The sequence below is a fragment of the Phyllostomus discolor genome, chromosome 9 (assembly GCF_004126475.2).
Source record: "Phyllostomus discolor isolate MPI-MPIP mPhyDis1 chromosome 9, mPhyDis1.pri.v3, whole genome shotgun sequence".
In the NCBI taxonomy this organism is placed as follows: Eukaryota; Metazoa; Chordata; class Mammalia; order Chiroptera; family Phyllostomidae; genus Phyllostomus; species Phyllostomus discolor.
The window spans coordinates 54,296,467-54,311,356 of NC_040911.2; the positions used below are offsets into that span (position 1 = coordinate 54,296,467).

A 14,890-nucleotide genomic window follows, 5' to 3' on the forward strand; every position below is an offset into this window, starting at 1 on the left:
GTTCCTTTGCCAGGATATACAAGGTCCTGTCTACTATGGTCTCGAAGAACATGATGTACAACAGTAAGTACCCAGCTGGTGTGGGTTCTTTCAAAGATAAAGACAGCCTTGGAAGTCTGGACAATGAGGTCTAGACTTAATCCCGGGTTTAGGTGACTCTAAATCAAGCCACAAGGCAGAAACCACATTTTGCCAAGTCTCCTAGAAACCCCATGTATTAGTGTCCTAAGATTGCTAGAACAAAATATCACCACAGACTGATGTTTTAAACAACAGAGATTTATTGTCTCATGGTTTGGGGGCTGGAAGTCCAAGATCAAGATGTTAGGAGAATCTATTCTGTGCCTCTATCCTAGCTTCTGTTGGTTTGCTGGCAATCTTTGATGTTCCTTGGCTTGTAGACCTCAGTCTCTGCTTTCTTCTTCACATGATATTCTGTCTGGATATGCTACAAATTTCTGAATTAGGCATCCACCCTACTACTCCATGACCAGATCTTAGTTACTCATATTTTTCAGTAGATAAGATGCACCTAGGTTTTAGAGGAGGAAAATAGGGGGAAAAATTGAAGCAAAAAATGTGGTAAAATATTTAATAACATAAATAACATAATATTTCACCAATGTAAATGTAAACAGAACTCAACAGCAGCATTAACAACCATTATTCCTCTCAAATTTGGGGGAAAAGGTGTGTCTTATTGTCCGAAAAATACGGTATACCTGCAACCACCTATTTCCAATAAAGGTCACATTCTGAGGTACTAGCAGTTAAGATGTCAAATATTCAAAAACATTAGGGCAGGACACAATTCAGACCATGAGACCTTGTAACAGACCTTGAGGAAGGTGAGGCTGAAGGTGGGCCTCTTTCAGCTTTCTGACAGCCATGGTCACTGCGCTCAGCCCAGAGAAGATGCCAGTTGGCCCCAGGTCTTTGTGTGAAACATCTGCCTCCCCAAAGTTGCACACAGGCTGTCCAGCACTTCCACTTGTGGGGTGGGACACAGAGGGAGACTGCTGAGGCACACCTGGGGTTGCTTAGGCTGAGGTGGGCAGACTAGGCAATACTATCTACTGTCGTGTACTCTAAATCACCTCCAGTTTTTTATTTAATTTGGTTTTGAATAGACAAAATATTATTATGGTTCAAAATTCAGAAGTTCAAAATTCAGAGGTTCAAAACCTCCCTTGTAAAAATTCTAGCCCCATCTGTCCTCAGACAGCCAGTGTCCCCTCTTTGGAGGTGGCCAATGTCAGCAATGTTTCTCACATCCATCTAAGTGAGCTGCATGCCCATGCTCCCTGCACATACAGCTAAAAGTTTCCTTACACTTTTAGTGTTTTGAGCAGAATAGTAATTCATAGCATGAATGTATCCTAATTTGTTTGGCCAGTTCTCTGTTAATGGGCATTTAGCTTATTTCAAAAAAATGTATTACTGTTAACAGTTATCCCCATCATCATACTTGGGTGCTCACTCATTCTTGTTCATGCTGCTCCCGAGGAAATTGAAAAACAAAGAAAAGCTGAAATAGGATGACAAAAAAAAAAAAAGAAAAGAAAGAAAAAGATAGCTTTGGAATTTACAGATAACAAATTAACTTAAAACACACACACAAAATGATGCAACACAATGGCACTGTCACAAGACAGTTGAAGCTTCTATAAACTATATTGATTCATCCAGTGGTATCAAGGGATGGTGATAGGGGGTACCCTGTGATTCTCAAGGTTGGGTAATTCACCTTCTTAGAAGGTGATATGCAAAGGGGAGACCTCTTTGAGCTGAGTAGCCTGGTCTAAGTTGAGGGCCTGTGCATTTGGGGGGAAACCAGGCCAGGCCACTACTAAACTAACATACCCAGGGTTTTGGCAGGTCAAGCCAAGCAGGGGCACCAAACCAGGTGCACCAAACCAGGCAGCCGAATGAAGTCTGCCTGTAAGGACATGCACCAGCCAGGGCTTCAAGCCAGGAGGATTGCTGAGTCTGATGTTCTGGGTTCAGCTGTAGCAGCTAGGAACAAAGGTGGGGACCAGGAAGTCTACTAACCCCTAGGGAATGAGGGGCTTGGGAATAACTGAGCTCCAAGTCTGGGCCAGGAAGAGATAAAGTGTCTGGACCCCAGTCTTAGCCAGAGAGCTAAGGGCAGAGGGGTGGATCTGGGCAAAGACTTAGCTTAAATTTGACTCAGAGAAGTGAGTTCTGGGTTTGTTCTTCATTCACAAACACGTGCCAGCAGTATACAGGCATGTGTTCTAGGGACTGGGGATTCAGGGGTGAGTAAAACACATGGAGTTCCCCCTGATGGAACTTTAAAAAAAAAAACAACCAGTTTATATTTACAAGCCAAAAAGTGAAGGAAGTAAAAGCAACTGGAAGCCTCAAAGAGGTGGCAGGGGTAATTTAAATAGGAAAGGTGGTCAGGAAAGCCCTCTGGGAGGAGGTGACATTTGATGCCTATCATTAACAATCCTAAAGGATGAAAGAGGAGAAGAGCAGCTCTGTTGAGATAACTGGAAAGGTTTAAGCAGGGAGAATGTCCAGTTTCTGGTTTTTATGACTTTTATGACTAAGGGCACCATTCCCTATGACACAGGCAGTGGGGCTGCCTTGCCCACAACCTCCCTCAGGACACCTGGGCAAGGCCTTGTCCCTGATGCAGAAAACAGATGACACTTGATAGAGACTTTGGCCAGGGAAAGTCCAGAGCAGACCCCAAGGCTTCCCAGTCAGGGATAGTGTGTGCAGGGGCTATAGGACATGCCCCCGACTCTGGCCCCCCTACCCTCTGCACCCCACCCCAATTTGAAGCCACTTCAGGGAGACCCAGCTTGCAACTGGTCCCTCCATTTTGGGGGTTCCTGACATTTAGGCTGGAACCCATCCTGAGCCTCATGGGGGCAGGGGTGGGGAGTGGTCTTCATTGAGTGGCTGTGACCAGGCTATGGGCACTGGGATGAGGGTGTGGTGAAAGTTCATCCCTTCTTAAAACAACTCTCTTCGCCAGGTGCAGATACTGAACAGACATGTGTGCTGCCCCTCAAGTCCACGTTCCCCATGCTGGAAGCATCAACAAAAGGTGTAGGGATCTAAAGAAACTTCTTAACCATACAGATGCCCAGGCCTTCCCTCTGTGTGACTGCAGGGCTAAGGGAAGTTATAGTTGGCAATTTTAAGAATTATGGTTTTAAGTGATCCAAAGTTCATCTGGGGAGCTACAACATTGGGCCATTTCAATCCCACCCTGGTGGCCACATGAACTCTGTGTTAGACACTGTTGCCAGGCCACTGTTACTCAGTGATTTGACTGATGTTTATAGAACACCTACTATGTTTCAGACACTGTGTTATGCTAAGGATGCCAAAGTCAATGAGACAGAGGTGGTGCCCTCTCTCAGATAGTTTGCAGAGATGAGCAATAAATAGCTCTCCCCTCTGTGCTCACTCCACTCTGCTACTCTAGCCACCTGTGTTCCTTGGACAGCCCAGGCATACCCACTCAGCATCTTGGCACTTCTGTTCCCTCTGCCAGGAATGCCCTCTCCTTAGATTTCCTTGTGGCTCCCTCCCTCCTACCCTTCCCTCAGGAGTTTATTCGAACATCACCTTTTGGTGAGGCCTCCCCTGAACGTCCTCTTTAAAAACCTGAAGCACCCCACACCCTTTCTCTTCTTCTCTTGGCTCTTCTCTGCTTTATTTTTCTGGTTAGCATTTTCCACTGTCAACCTACCTCATCTTTCCTTGCTTATCTTGTTTCTCTCTCTCTCCCAATAGAATGTAAACTCCCTGGGGCAGGAGTATTTGTCTTTCTTACGTGCTGCTGTCTCCCCAGAACCTGGCATATAATAAGCCCTCCAAAGAATTCTGTTAGCTTGAAAGTCTTCTCTACAGAGAAGGAATAAGAGACAGATGTCTGCTATTCAACACTGTGCTGGGAGTAGTAGCCAGAGCACTTAGACAAGGAAAAGACATAAAAGGCATCCAAACTGGAAAGGAGAAAGTGACACTGTCTCTAATCAAAGGTGTCATGATCCTACAGAGAGATATCCCAAAGGATTCACAAGAAAGCTACTAAAGCTAATAAATGAATTCAGCAAAGTTGCAGAGTACAAGATGAGCACACAAAGATTAGTTTTACACACCAGCAATGAACAGTCCAAAACGGAAACTAAGAAAGCAATTCCATTTACAATGGCACCTAAAAGAGTACAATATCAAGAGTGACATCATGGGAAATGGCAGAGTAGTAAGATTCAGGAATCATTTTCTCCACTAAAACAAATATTGAGGTGGCAGGATCTTTAAAAACCCAAAATAGGAACTCTGGAGTCTAGTTAAACACTCAATTTCTGGAGGAAAGTGATGAAGAGGCTGGAAAATTTTGGTGAATATTGGCATTTTGTGGAGAGGGTACCAACCTCTAGATCAGCTTCAGTGGTGAGAGTGACCACATTCCTGGTGTGACTTGCTGGTGCCTTGTCCTACTTGAGTTGGGGCTATATATTTGGTTACTGAGGGTCTGCACCAAAAGCTGAGTGACTTCCCTGCCACATCTGTCATCAGGGATTTAAGGAGATAGGACCTTTCTGCCCCACCCTTTGGGGAGCCAGACATTTAAAAAACTATTTGACAAGATACTGATATCCAGAATATATAGACAATGCCTAAAACTCAACACCAATCAAAACTAAACACTTCAACTCAAAAATAGGCAAAGAATTTAAATAGACATTTTTCCAAAGACATATAATAGTAAGCACATGACAAGATGTTTAATACCAAGGACTCCCGGCCAAGATGGAGGCATAGGTAGATACACTTTGCTTCCTTGCACAATCAAAAGAAGGATAATGACAAATTTAAAAACAAAAAACAACCAGAACTGCCAGAAAATAGAACTTTATAGAAGTCTGACAACCAAGGAGTTAAAGAAGAAACATTCATCCAGACTGGTAGGAGGGGCATAGAAGGGCAGCTGGGGCAGAGAGGATGTGTGGTAAGGTGGCAGAGCAGACAGTCCCACATACACATGCAGGTAAGCCAGAAGGAACAACTAGGGAGCAAGACAAACCACACAACCCAGGGTTCCAGCATGGGAAACTAAAACCTCAGAGCCTCTAGTGGTAAAAATCTGTGAGGGCTGTAGCAGCAGGATACAAAGGAGTCTCCCAGTCTCAAAGGAGGGTTCATTGGAGAGACCCACAGGGTCCTAGAGTGCACACAAATCCACCCACCCTGGAATCAGCACCAGTAAGTCCCAATTTGCTTGTGGGTAGCAGGAGAAGTTACTGAAAGCAGGGTGAGAGCCAAGAAGTGGCATTGTTCCCTCTTTGACACCTCCCCTACAAACAGCCACAACATAAAGAAGTGTATTACCCCACCGTAGCGAATACCTAAGGCTCCACCCCTTACAACATAACACATACGCAAAGACAAAGAAATATGGCCCAAATGAAAGAACAGATCAAAACCCCAGAAAAAGAACTAAGCGACAAGGAGATAGCCAACCCATCAGATACAGAGTTCAAAACAGTGGTAATTAGGCCTTGGCTGGTGTGGCTCACTGGATTGAGTGCAGGCCTGAGACCTCAAGACTCGACAGTTTGATTCCCAGTCAGGCCACATGCCTGGGTTGCTAACCAGGTCCCCAGTAGAGGGTGCCCAAGAGGCAACCACACATCGATGTTTTTCTCCTTCTCTTTCTCCATTCCTTCCCTCTCTAAAAATAAATAAATAAAATATTTTTTAAAAATACTGGTAATCAAGATGCTCACAGAAACGATGGACCATAGACACAAAATAGAGGAAGAACTGAAGGCTATGCAAAGTGAAGTAAAGCAAAATACATACAGAACCAACAGTGAAGGGAAGAAAATCAGGACTCAAAGCAACAGTTTGGACCAGAAGGAAGAAATAAATATCCAATCAGAACAGAATGAAGAAACAAGAATTCAAAAAAATGAGGAGAGGCTTGGGAACATCCAGGACATCTTTAAGTGTTCCAATATCCAAATCATAGTGGTGCCAGAAGGAGAAGAGAAAGAAATTGAAAACTTATTTGAACAAATAATGAAGGACAACTTTCCCAATCTGGTGAAGAAATAGACTTCCAAGAAGTCTAGAAAGCTCACAGAGTCCCAAAGATATTGGATTCAAGGAAGAACACATCAAGACACATCATAGTTAAATTACCTAAAGTTAAAGATAAGGAGAGAATCTTAAATCAGCAAAAGAAAAAGAGACAGTTACCTACAAAGGAGTTCCCTTAAAACTAGCAGCTGATTTCCCAAAACAAACCTTATAGGCAAGGGGCTGGAAAGAAGTATTCAAAGTCATGAAAGGCAAGGACCTACATCCAAAATTACTCTCTCCAACAAAGCTATCATTTAGAATGGAAGGGCAGGAAAAGTGTTTCCCAGATAAGGTCAAGTTAAAGGAGTTTGTCATCACCAAGCCCTGTTACATGAAATGTTAAAGGGATTTAGCTAAGAAAAAGAAGAAGATCAAAAACTATGAAGAGTAAAATGACAACAAACACAACTATCAACAACTAAACCTAAAAACAAAACAAAACAAAAACTAAGCAAACAACTAAATCAGGAACAGAATCACAGAAATGGAGATCACATGGAGGATTATCAGCAGGGAGGGGAAAGGAGGCAATGGGAGAAAAGGTACAGAGAATAATGAGCATAACTGGTAGGTACAAAATGGACAGTGGGATATTAAAAATAGTATAGGAAATGGAGAAGCCAAAAAAACTTATATCTATGACCCATGGACATGAACTAAGGGAATGCTGGAGGGAAGGCCGTGTAGGGCAGCAGGTGAAAAAGGGGAGAAAAACATGGGACAACTGTAATAACATAATCAAAAAACATACTTAAAATTTTTTAAAAAGATGCTTAACATCATTAGTCATTAGAGACATGTGAATCAAAACTATGATGATGTATCATTTCACATCTACTAGGATGGTTATAATAAAAGAGAGAAACAAGTATTAGTGAGAATGTAGAAAATTTGGAACTCTCCTGCATTGCTGGTGAGACTGTAAAATGGTGTAGCTGCTGCAGAAAACAGTATAGCAGTTCTCAAAAAATTTACATAGAATTACCATACATATGATCCAGTAATTCCACCCGTAGCCTGAAAGCAGAGACTCAAACAGATATTTGCACATCCATGCATATAGCAGCATTATTCACAATGGGCAAAAGGTGGAAACAACTCAAATACCCATTGACAGATGAATGGATAGACAAATGTGGTGTATCTATATAATGGAATACTATTTTGTCTTTAAATAGAAGGAAATTTTTCTGACATGTGCTACAACGTGCTTGGATTTTGAGGACAGGACTCTGAGGGGCATGGGTGAGTGCATTTGTCCATTTCAAGTCACAAAGAGTGCCAAGCAGAAGGATAGGCTTATGTCACCAGCAGTGTTTAGGTGGGGCCACACAAATACAAGCAGAAAGTATAAGTGGGGTGGGTGTGAACACACATGTGTGTATGTGTGTATACGGATGTCTGTGTCATGTGTACATCATGGTGTGGCTTATGGTGGGTAGTACCTACTCTCTCCATACTCACCCAGGAAAGAAGACAGCATTGTGTTTCTGAAAGTCTGAGGAAGATTTCACAGAAGAAGCTCAGAAAGGGAGGAAGAGGGGCCAATGTTTGGCTTTTAGGAGGTCAGGTTCCCTGATCAGGAGGGAAGGAAAGGGGAGGGCAGGGGGAACAGAGGTGAGGTTATCCAAGTCTGACTCCTCAGCTGGCTTCCTGCTTCCTTCCACTTATGCAAATTGGCATTGCTGGAATTTCAGCAGCAAGCAGCATGCATGATTCAGGGCCCAGTCCCACCCTCCTGCTAAGCCCAAGATTGGGGGGAGGTTAAGTGACTGGGGTTGAGTTGCCTGAAGATATAGGGTGGACATTCAAGCACACTCATAAAGGCTTATGACAGTTCCAGCACCGAGGGCTGCGAAGGAATGTATGTGTTTGTTTTTACCAAATAATGAAGTATTTCAACTGGGTACCAGGGATGCTGTTGGCATGGCTGTGAACAAAAGTACCCTCATGAGATTTAGATTCTAGGGGTAGGAGACAGAAAATGAGCAATACTCAGATGATTCAGATGCCTTCAGGTAAGGTTATATGAGCTGAGAATGAAGTAAATTCAAGTGGCAACACACTGATATGGGTGTGTCTTTCACTGGGTGTCAGGAAAGACCCTTCTATGCAGACATCAGTTGAAAGAGACAAAGTCCTCCATGCAAAGGGTCAAAGGAGGTGCCCTGGCAGGGGAGCTAGTGGAAAGGTCCTGAGCAGGATTTGTGGGGCCTGTGTGAGGACCTCAAGGAGGCTGAGTGACTGGAGTAGAGGGAGGGAGAAGGAGATGGTAGAGGAGACAGCAGAGAACTCTCAGCAAGCACTCCTTGTCGGGCCTCCAGGCCCTGGTGTGGAGTGGAGCTTAATCTGTGCCAGTGCCCTCGTGCTGTGAAGCCAAGTTTCTTCATTTAACTCTAGGTATTGGAGATCATTTACTGTCTGTACACATTCATGCTCCATGCTTTGTAAAGATTGCAGAGATGCCCATAGTGTGACATAACAGCATTCACGGGATCTCCCTTCATTGTGGGCTAATTCTGGTTTCAGTATTTGCTTTTCCCAGCAGTCCTACAGTAGATATCCTATACAAGCATTTTCCCCCACCCCCACTCCCATGTTTCTGGGATAAAATACAAGATGTATCACTCGGTCAAAAGACCTGAAAGTCTTTTATTTGCACAGCTACTGTCCAGTGAGACTGTGTGCATCGGGACTGAGGCTGGCTGGTCAGAACAGTGCCCAGAAAGCAAGACTTGCACAGAGCTCAGAGTGGCAGCCAAGGCTGGTCAGCCTACTGCTCTGCTGACCTCATGGTGCTCTCCTTAAGGACTTCTGCCCATCTCCAGACTCCAGACTTAGTCACATGGGCAAACAGAGTTGGAGGAGGCCAGGGATGCGGTCCTTATGTTCTTGTGTCAGAAGGGAAAAAATGGAGATGGCGTTCTGAGGCCATACACTGGTGGTGTTTGCTCCCTGCAGAGCCCCTCCTGAGGCCAGACCCAAAACTTTCTCCAAGTCAGTGGTTAGGGGCAAGCAGGGCACTGGAACCCAGCTTCACTTGAGGTAACACTGAACCCTCTGAGTCTCAGTTTCCTCATTCTTCTCTGTTCCTAAGAAAGGAGGATTATGCAGCATGTACAGAATTTAGCACATGGTTGTGTGAGCTCCTGTGGTCCTGTGGGAGGGCTACCCTGAAGATACAGGCTGATGGCTGGACTTGAGCAGGTGGAAAGGGGAAGAGACACTCTGGGAAGAACTGCAGGTAAACAGACAAAGGTGGGCTTGTGGGGGAGGGCCACACCATTAGATAGAAAGGTAAGTTGAGGACAATCACAGAGGGCCCATACACCATACTGGGCTTCAGTGGGCAGTGGGCAGGTGCTCAAGGCTTGCCAGCAAAACAATGCCCTGGTTGGTGAGAGGAGGGCAAGCAAATGAAGACCCAGAGCAGGGCAGCTGCCACAGGGGAGGCTAGGTGAGGGACTGGAGGTGGGGAGCAGCAGGTAGGCTCTCTGGGAATGGTGGAGCAGATTTCAGCATAGCTTACAGCACCATTATGCCTGGTGGACCATTGGTGCTTCAGGGGAATTCTGCAATACTGATTTGGGAGTCATCTAAATACCAAAATGACCAACTTGTGAGAGCCACACCATCTCTACCTATTCAAGGTGCCTCTTCCCCTCAGCTTCCAAGCAGCCACACTTCCACCTGCCTCTGCTCTCTTCCCCTTCTCAGCCTCCTTTACAGACTCCTGTACAGCACAGTGACCCTAACCCACAAATTCCCTAGGGCTGGGTCTTCAGACTCTAAAATATCAGCATTATTTTATGCATCACTAAGAAAGAAAAATGTGGCCAGTGACTCAGTGCTGCCTTAGAATTTTAAATTTATTTAAACAGGGGTTTCTAGCATGTATCACACATGTGCATATTTTAAAAAGTAACTGAAATCAATTGGTTAAAGTATTCCTGAAGCCTCTTTGCATGCCTAATTCAAACACTCAGGAGTTACCTGTGACCCCAGGCATGAGATTTAACATCTAAATGCCTTCTGGTCCATGGAGTATTGTCAAGGGGCAGGGATGTTCAGCCCTGACACCCACTCTGTACATTTGATACATGTGCACAGCACAGCTGACTACATCCCAGCTCTACCTGACCCACAGTGGCTTTAGGAGGATTCCCAATCTCAGATGACTCAAAAATGTTGATGCCCCAGTTCCAATATACAGTCTGACCTTTCCCTTGAATTTCACACTCATACCTGCCTGCCTACTCTGCAATCCCTTGAGTGTCCAGTGGCAGAGCAAACTACCACAAACTTCTATCCCTCCCTGCCACATCACCACGTATCCCATCGCTAACTGTCACCCAGGTGTTCAAGTCAATAACCGGGGAGTCTCCCTTCCTCCTCTCTGTCCCCCTCAACATCCAAGGCCCAGAAGTCCACATCCCCTCCAGCTGTTACCAGCCTAATCCCAGCTATGACAGCTTCCAAGCTCTTAAAAATCACACTTTGAATCTTATCATTCCCTGTTCAAACCCTTTATGTGGCTTCACATTGCCCTTTTGATGAAATCCAAGGTCCTTCCATGGCTGATGGGGCCCCAGCCACCTCTCTAGCCTCATCTCCACATACTCTCTAAGCTCATGCCACACTGTCAGAAAAGGGATAGCCACATCACTCCATCTGCTTCTTTTGCCTCAGTTACCTCATGCTGACTTCCCTCAGTCCCTATTCAAATGTCCCACCTCACTGAGATTCTCGGACTGCCTCTTTACTGAAACATCTCTCTCACTTTCCTTTTACCCTGCTTTTTTTCTGTATAACACATATCATTGCCCAACTCTCTATCTTATTTTTATTTGTTACCTGTTTAGAATGTTGACTCCCAGAAAACATCACAGCACCTGCAGCATCACAGACACTTAGAAAGTGACTGTAAACATTGGCTGGGTGGAGGCTGAGGAAGTTATCATCGTGTCCTATCCCATTAATCAGAGTTGGCCAGAGTCCCTCAGCAGCAAATGCCACAGGGCAAGTGCAAAGAGGGCTGGTTGTCCTATTGATATGATAACATCAGGTGCTGGGAGAGTGTGGTTCCTATTGTTTTAACATGTAAATTTCATTATTATCCAGGTTTAAGGAGGCACACCACACAGGGCCATGCAGGGAAACACCAGGGTGCTCAGGAGGCAGAGGGAGCAGGGAACTCAGGGCAGAGACTTGATTGTGCTTTTCTTGGTAAGGAATGAATGAAGCAGGGTGAGAAGGCTTAGGATTGGCTGGTTTAAAGAATTTGGTGCTCTGGGGCAAAAGGCTTTCCCTAGTAGAGGACCATCTTAGAAGATGGCTACCACAAAAGATGAAAACACTTGACCATCTTTTTTTATTGTATTTTTAAATGATTTACCATGCTGTTGGGCTGGGGAGTCAGGACTTGATGTAGAACTGGCTGAGGAGAGGAAATCACAGAACACGGACAGTAGCTTAAATAAGGGTTGTGATAGCTGAAGTGGGAGGGAGGTGGATTGGATGGAATCTGCTTTTTAGAAGCGAGTCCTGGGACTGGGTGCCTGATTGTTATGAGCATGGGAGAGAAGGGAGTGTCAAGGTAACTTCATCTCTTATCTAAGAATACCTGTGCATCATGTGCTCTTTGCTGAGGTGGCAGAGAGCAAGGGAGGACTGCATCTGTGGATAGCTCAGATGGATGTGTTCGGTTCAGGTACCTGTGGGAACAGCTAAGTGGAAACTCAGAAAAGGCCGCTGTTGATGGAAGCTGGGGGTTAGAATAATAGAAGTTAAGAGTGTCAGTGTCATCGGCAAATAGAAACTGAAGCTCTGGTCCTGAGACAGAGAGGGAGGATGACCTGGACACAGCCTGAAGAATTCTGACATTTGGAGAAGGTTGCAAAGGAGGTGAAGAGAGCAACTGTACAGGCCAGAGGGAAGCCAGAACAGGGGGAGGAGAAGGAGCATGTCAGAGGGGCAAGTGCCCTAGGAGGGTAACCTCGCCTGCTGCCTACCAGAGTGAGTGGAGTATCTGAGTTGGGGGTGGTAACAGACAGACCAGAAGACAGAATTCCTGGCATGGGGGGAGGTGTCAAAGGGAGGCTAGTGGAAATGGTGAGTTTGGTCAGCTCTCAGGGGGTAGCTATGAATGAGGAGGGACACAGTAATCAGAATGGGTCATGCAGTTGGAGAAAAGCCATCACCAGAATCCCGGCAGGACATAGGAGGTCCACATAAGTGTAATAATTTAAGGAAATGTTGTGTGCCCGGTCTCAGCCTATTGATAATGTTAACCTAAAAACGAAAGGGTTTTTCAAAGTGAGAGGCCACAAGCTTTTATTGAAATCAATAAGAATAGCTATTCAGGTACACTGTTTCAGGCAGATGCCCAAGTAGTTCCAATTAGGGGACAAAACAATGGATATTTATGACAAAGGGAAGGGGAACAATTACACCAACAGAAGGAAGGCATTTCTATTGGTGCAGATAACTTAACATACCGATATTAATTCTAAACAGTTTTCAGTATTCAGTCTAGCAGTCATCAGTACAGTAGTCATAGTATCTGCTTCTTACTATCTTTGAAAATAATTTTGGGGGGTACAGCGTTGCTTAGGCCCAGTCCAAAGTTAATCTGCCCCATTTTTAACATTCAAAAGTTTTGAGGTATAAGACATGCAAAGCAGTTCTTTTGGGGTGGCAGCTCTGATTCATTTTAAAGTGGTTCCATTTATTTTTTTTACAATGATTAATGTTTTTGATCATGGATAAGCCTTCATAATTCTTCTGTTGCAAGATGCCCTTCAGAAATAACCACCAGGAAACTTGGGGGGGGCGCGGTTTATTACTTAGAGGACCTGAAAATCACACTGCACACCTGGGCCCACACAACCACAAGGAGGAAAGGGAGAGGGAGACAGAGAGGGAGAGGGGGAGGGAGAGGGAGAGGAAGAGAGCATGACTAGCACTTTCCCATAAGGGCCTAGGGTTTTGCTTTCTTTGGGGTTGAGTGTGGGAGCCTAGAGTGTGAGAGCTCACTCTTCATAGGTAAATTTAAAGATAAGAGTAGGAATTTAAAGGGAGGGAAGATAAAACAAACAAGTAGCCCAAATGGTCAGTTATTGAAATCAACTAAGATCTCCCAGACAGGAGCCTCAATGGGAAAGGTGCCTGGCTCTAGTCTTGTTGCCTGCATAGCTGGGATATAGCCAGCTATGAAGGGGATGCCTCTTTGAAATGGATACCTAGACAATCAAAGCTTAAGTCAGACACTTTCATTACAAAAAGGAAAAAAACAACTGTCAGCACTTATGCTATAGGAGTCCTAAGGAAGGGGCTATTGAGGGATGGGGAAGCACTGAGGGGCAGGCTTGCTCAGAGAGCTGGAAGTCTTTGGTCTCCTCTGTGAGCAGCAGAACCCACACTGTGCTGTGCTGGTGACTCAGGAGGTGTGAGGACCTTCAGATGCCCAGAGCTCACACCAGATCTCCCATTGTCCAGAGTGTGTGTGTATTTTATCACTTTTCATGAGAATATTTTTCAGCCAGCTTATCTTTTCCTCTTTCTCCTGGAGAATTATTCTAAAAGTAGGCTTATGTTTTGAAAACTTTTTAATTAAAAATTTTTCAATTTGTTAAAGCACTAGAAAAAACACAGGAATATTTTATAATGTATTTTACCTTCAGATTCAGAATGCCTTTTTAAGCAAGACACAAAACCCTAAAGCATTTCACGAAGCAAACATTAAAATGTCCTGTGAAGAAAAGATATGATAAATAGTCCAAAGATAATTGACAAATCATCTAAAGGAAAAATATTTTCAGCAGCTCTGACAAACAAGTGAGCTACTGTCCTTTAATAGATAAAAATTCTCAAGAATCATTTAAAAACTACAAATCCCAGCAGAAAAGTTGGCAAAAGATATTAACAGAAAGAGAGAAGCAAATGGATAATTAACACCTGAAAAAACAACACAATCGCATTAGAAATTGAAAAGTGCAAATTAAAACTGAGAGTGTCAATTTTATGACATTGGCAAAGGTCTAGATGTGTGGGAAATAGTCCAGCTCAGCCTGGTGAGGGAGAGTGACCATTGCAGAAGTTTGGAAATAACCTCAGAGTCCACTAGGGGGCTTATCAAGTAACAATGAGGCTTGTGCTTGAGCAGATGTATTTTTTTTAATTTATTAAAATTGTGGTAAAATACACATAAAGTTTAAGCATTTTTATTTTTAAGCATTCAAAGCATTTTCACATGTTCAGTTCAATGACATTAAGTATGTTCACATTGTTGTGTAACCATCACCACCATCTGTCTCCAGAACTCTCTTTATCTTGCCTCTGTACCCATTAAACATTAACTCCCTCTCCCTTCCCCTTTCCCCAGCCCCTGGCACCCACTATTCTACTTTCTGTCTCTATGAATTTGACTCCTCTAGGGAACTTATATAAGTGGAGTCATACATTATTTGCCCCTTTGTGACTGATTTTTTTCACTTCATATGATATCCTCAATGTCTTAGCATATAAGCAGATGTATTTTTAGTGAAGAAGCAAGTAATATTTAAGTAAGTTCATTCATAAAATACCTCTGAGTAGAGAAACAAAAATCTGTTAGTAAGGGTTTCAGGTAAGGACTTATCATCATAGAAATACATCATATCAATCTTCATCATGTCAATACATCAAAGCTGCATTGTTAGAAAAACTTGCTATGTGTGTGCAATTGCTTTTTCAATTAAGAAAAATTAAACTTCAT

At 43.9% G+C, this 14,890-nt stretch overlaps 1 protein-coding gene across 3 annotated transcripts in view; it reads left to right on the top strand.

Moving 5' to 3' along the window:
• The window catches only part of CFAP100 (cilia and flagella associated protein 100), a 50,676-nt gene that overhangs the window by 1,205 nt on the left and 34,581 nt on the right, over positions 1–14,890 (top strand). The window contains exon 1 of one of the 3 annotated variants that reach the window (XM_036009387.1): positions 3,016–3,084. The exons of the other annotated variants lie outside the window; for them this stretch is intronic. Within the exon in view, the coding sequence (XP_035865280.1) occupies positions 3,061–3,084 (24 nt within the window). The 5' untranslated portion in view covers positions 3,016–3,060. Of the gene's footprint in view, positions 1–3,015; positions 3,085–14,890 lie in introns of those variants that run through there. 3 annotated transcript variants of the gene reach the window in all.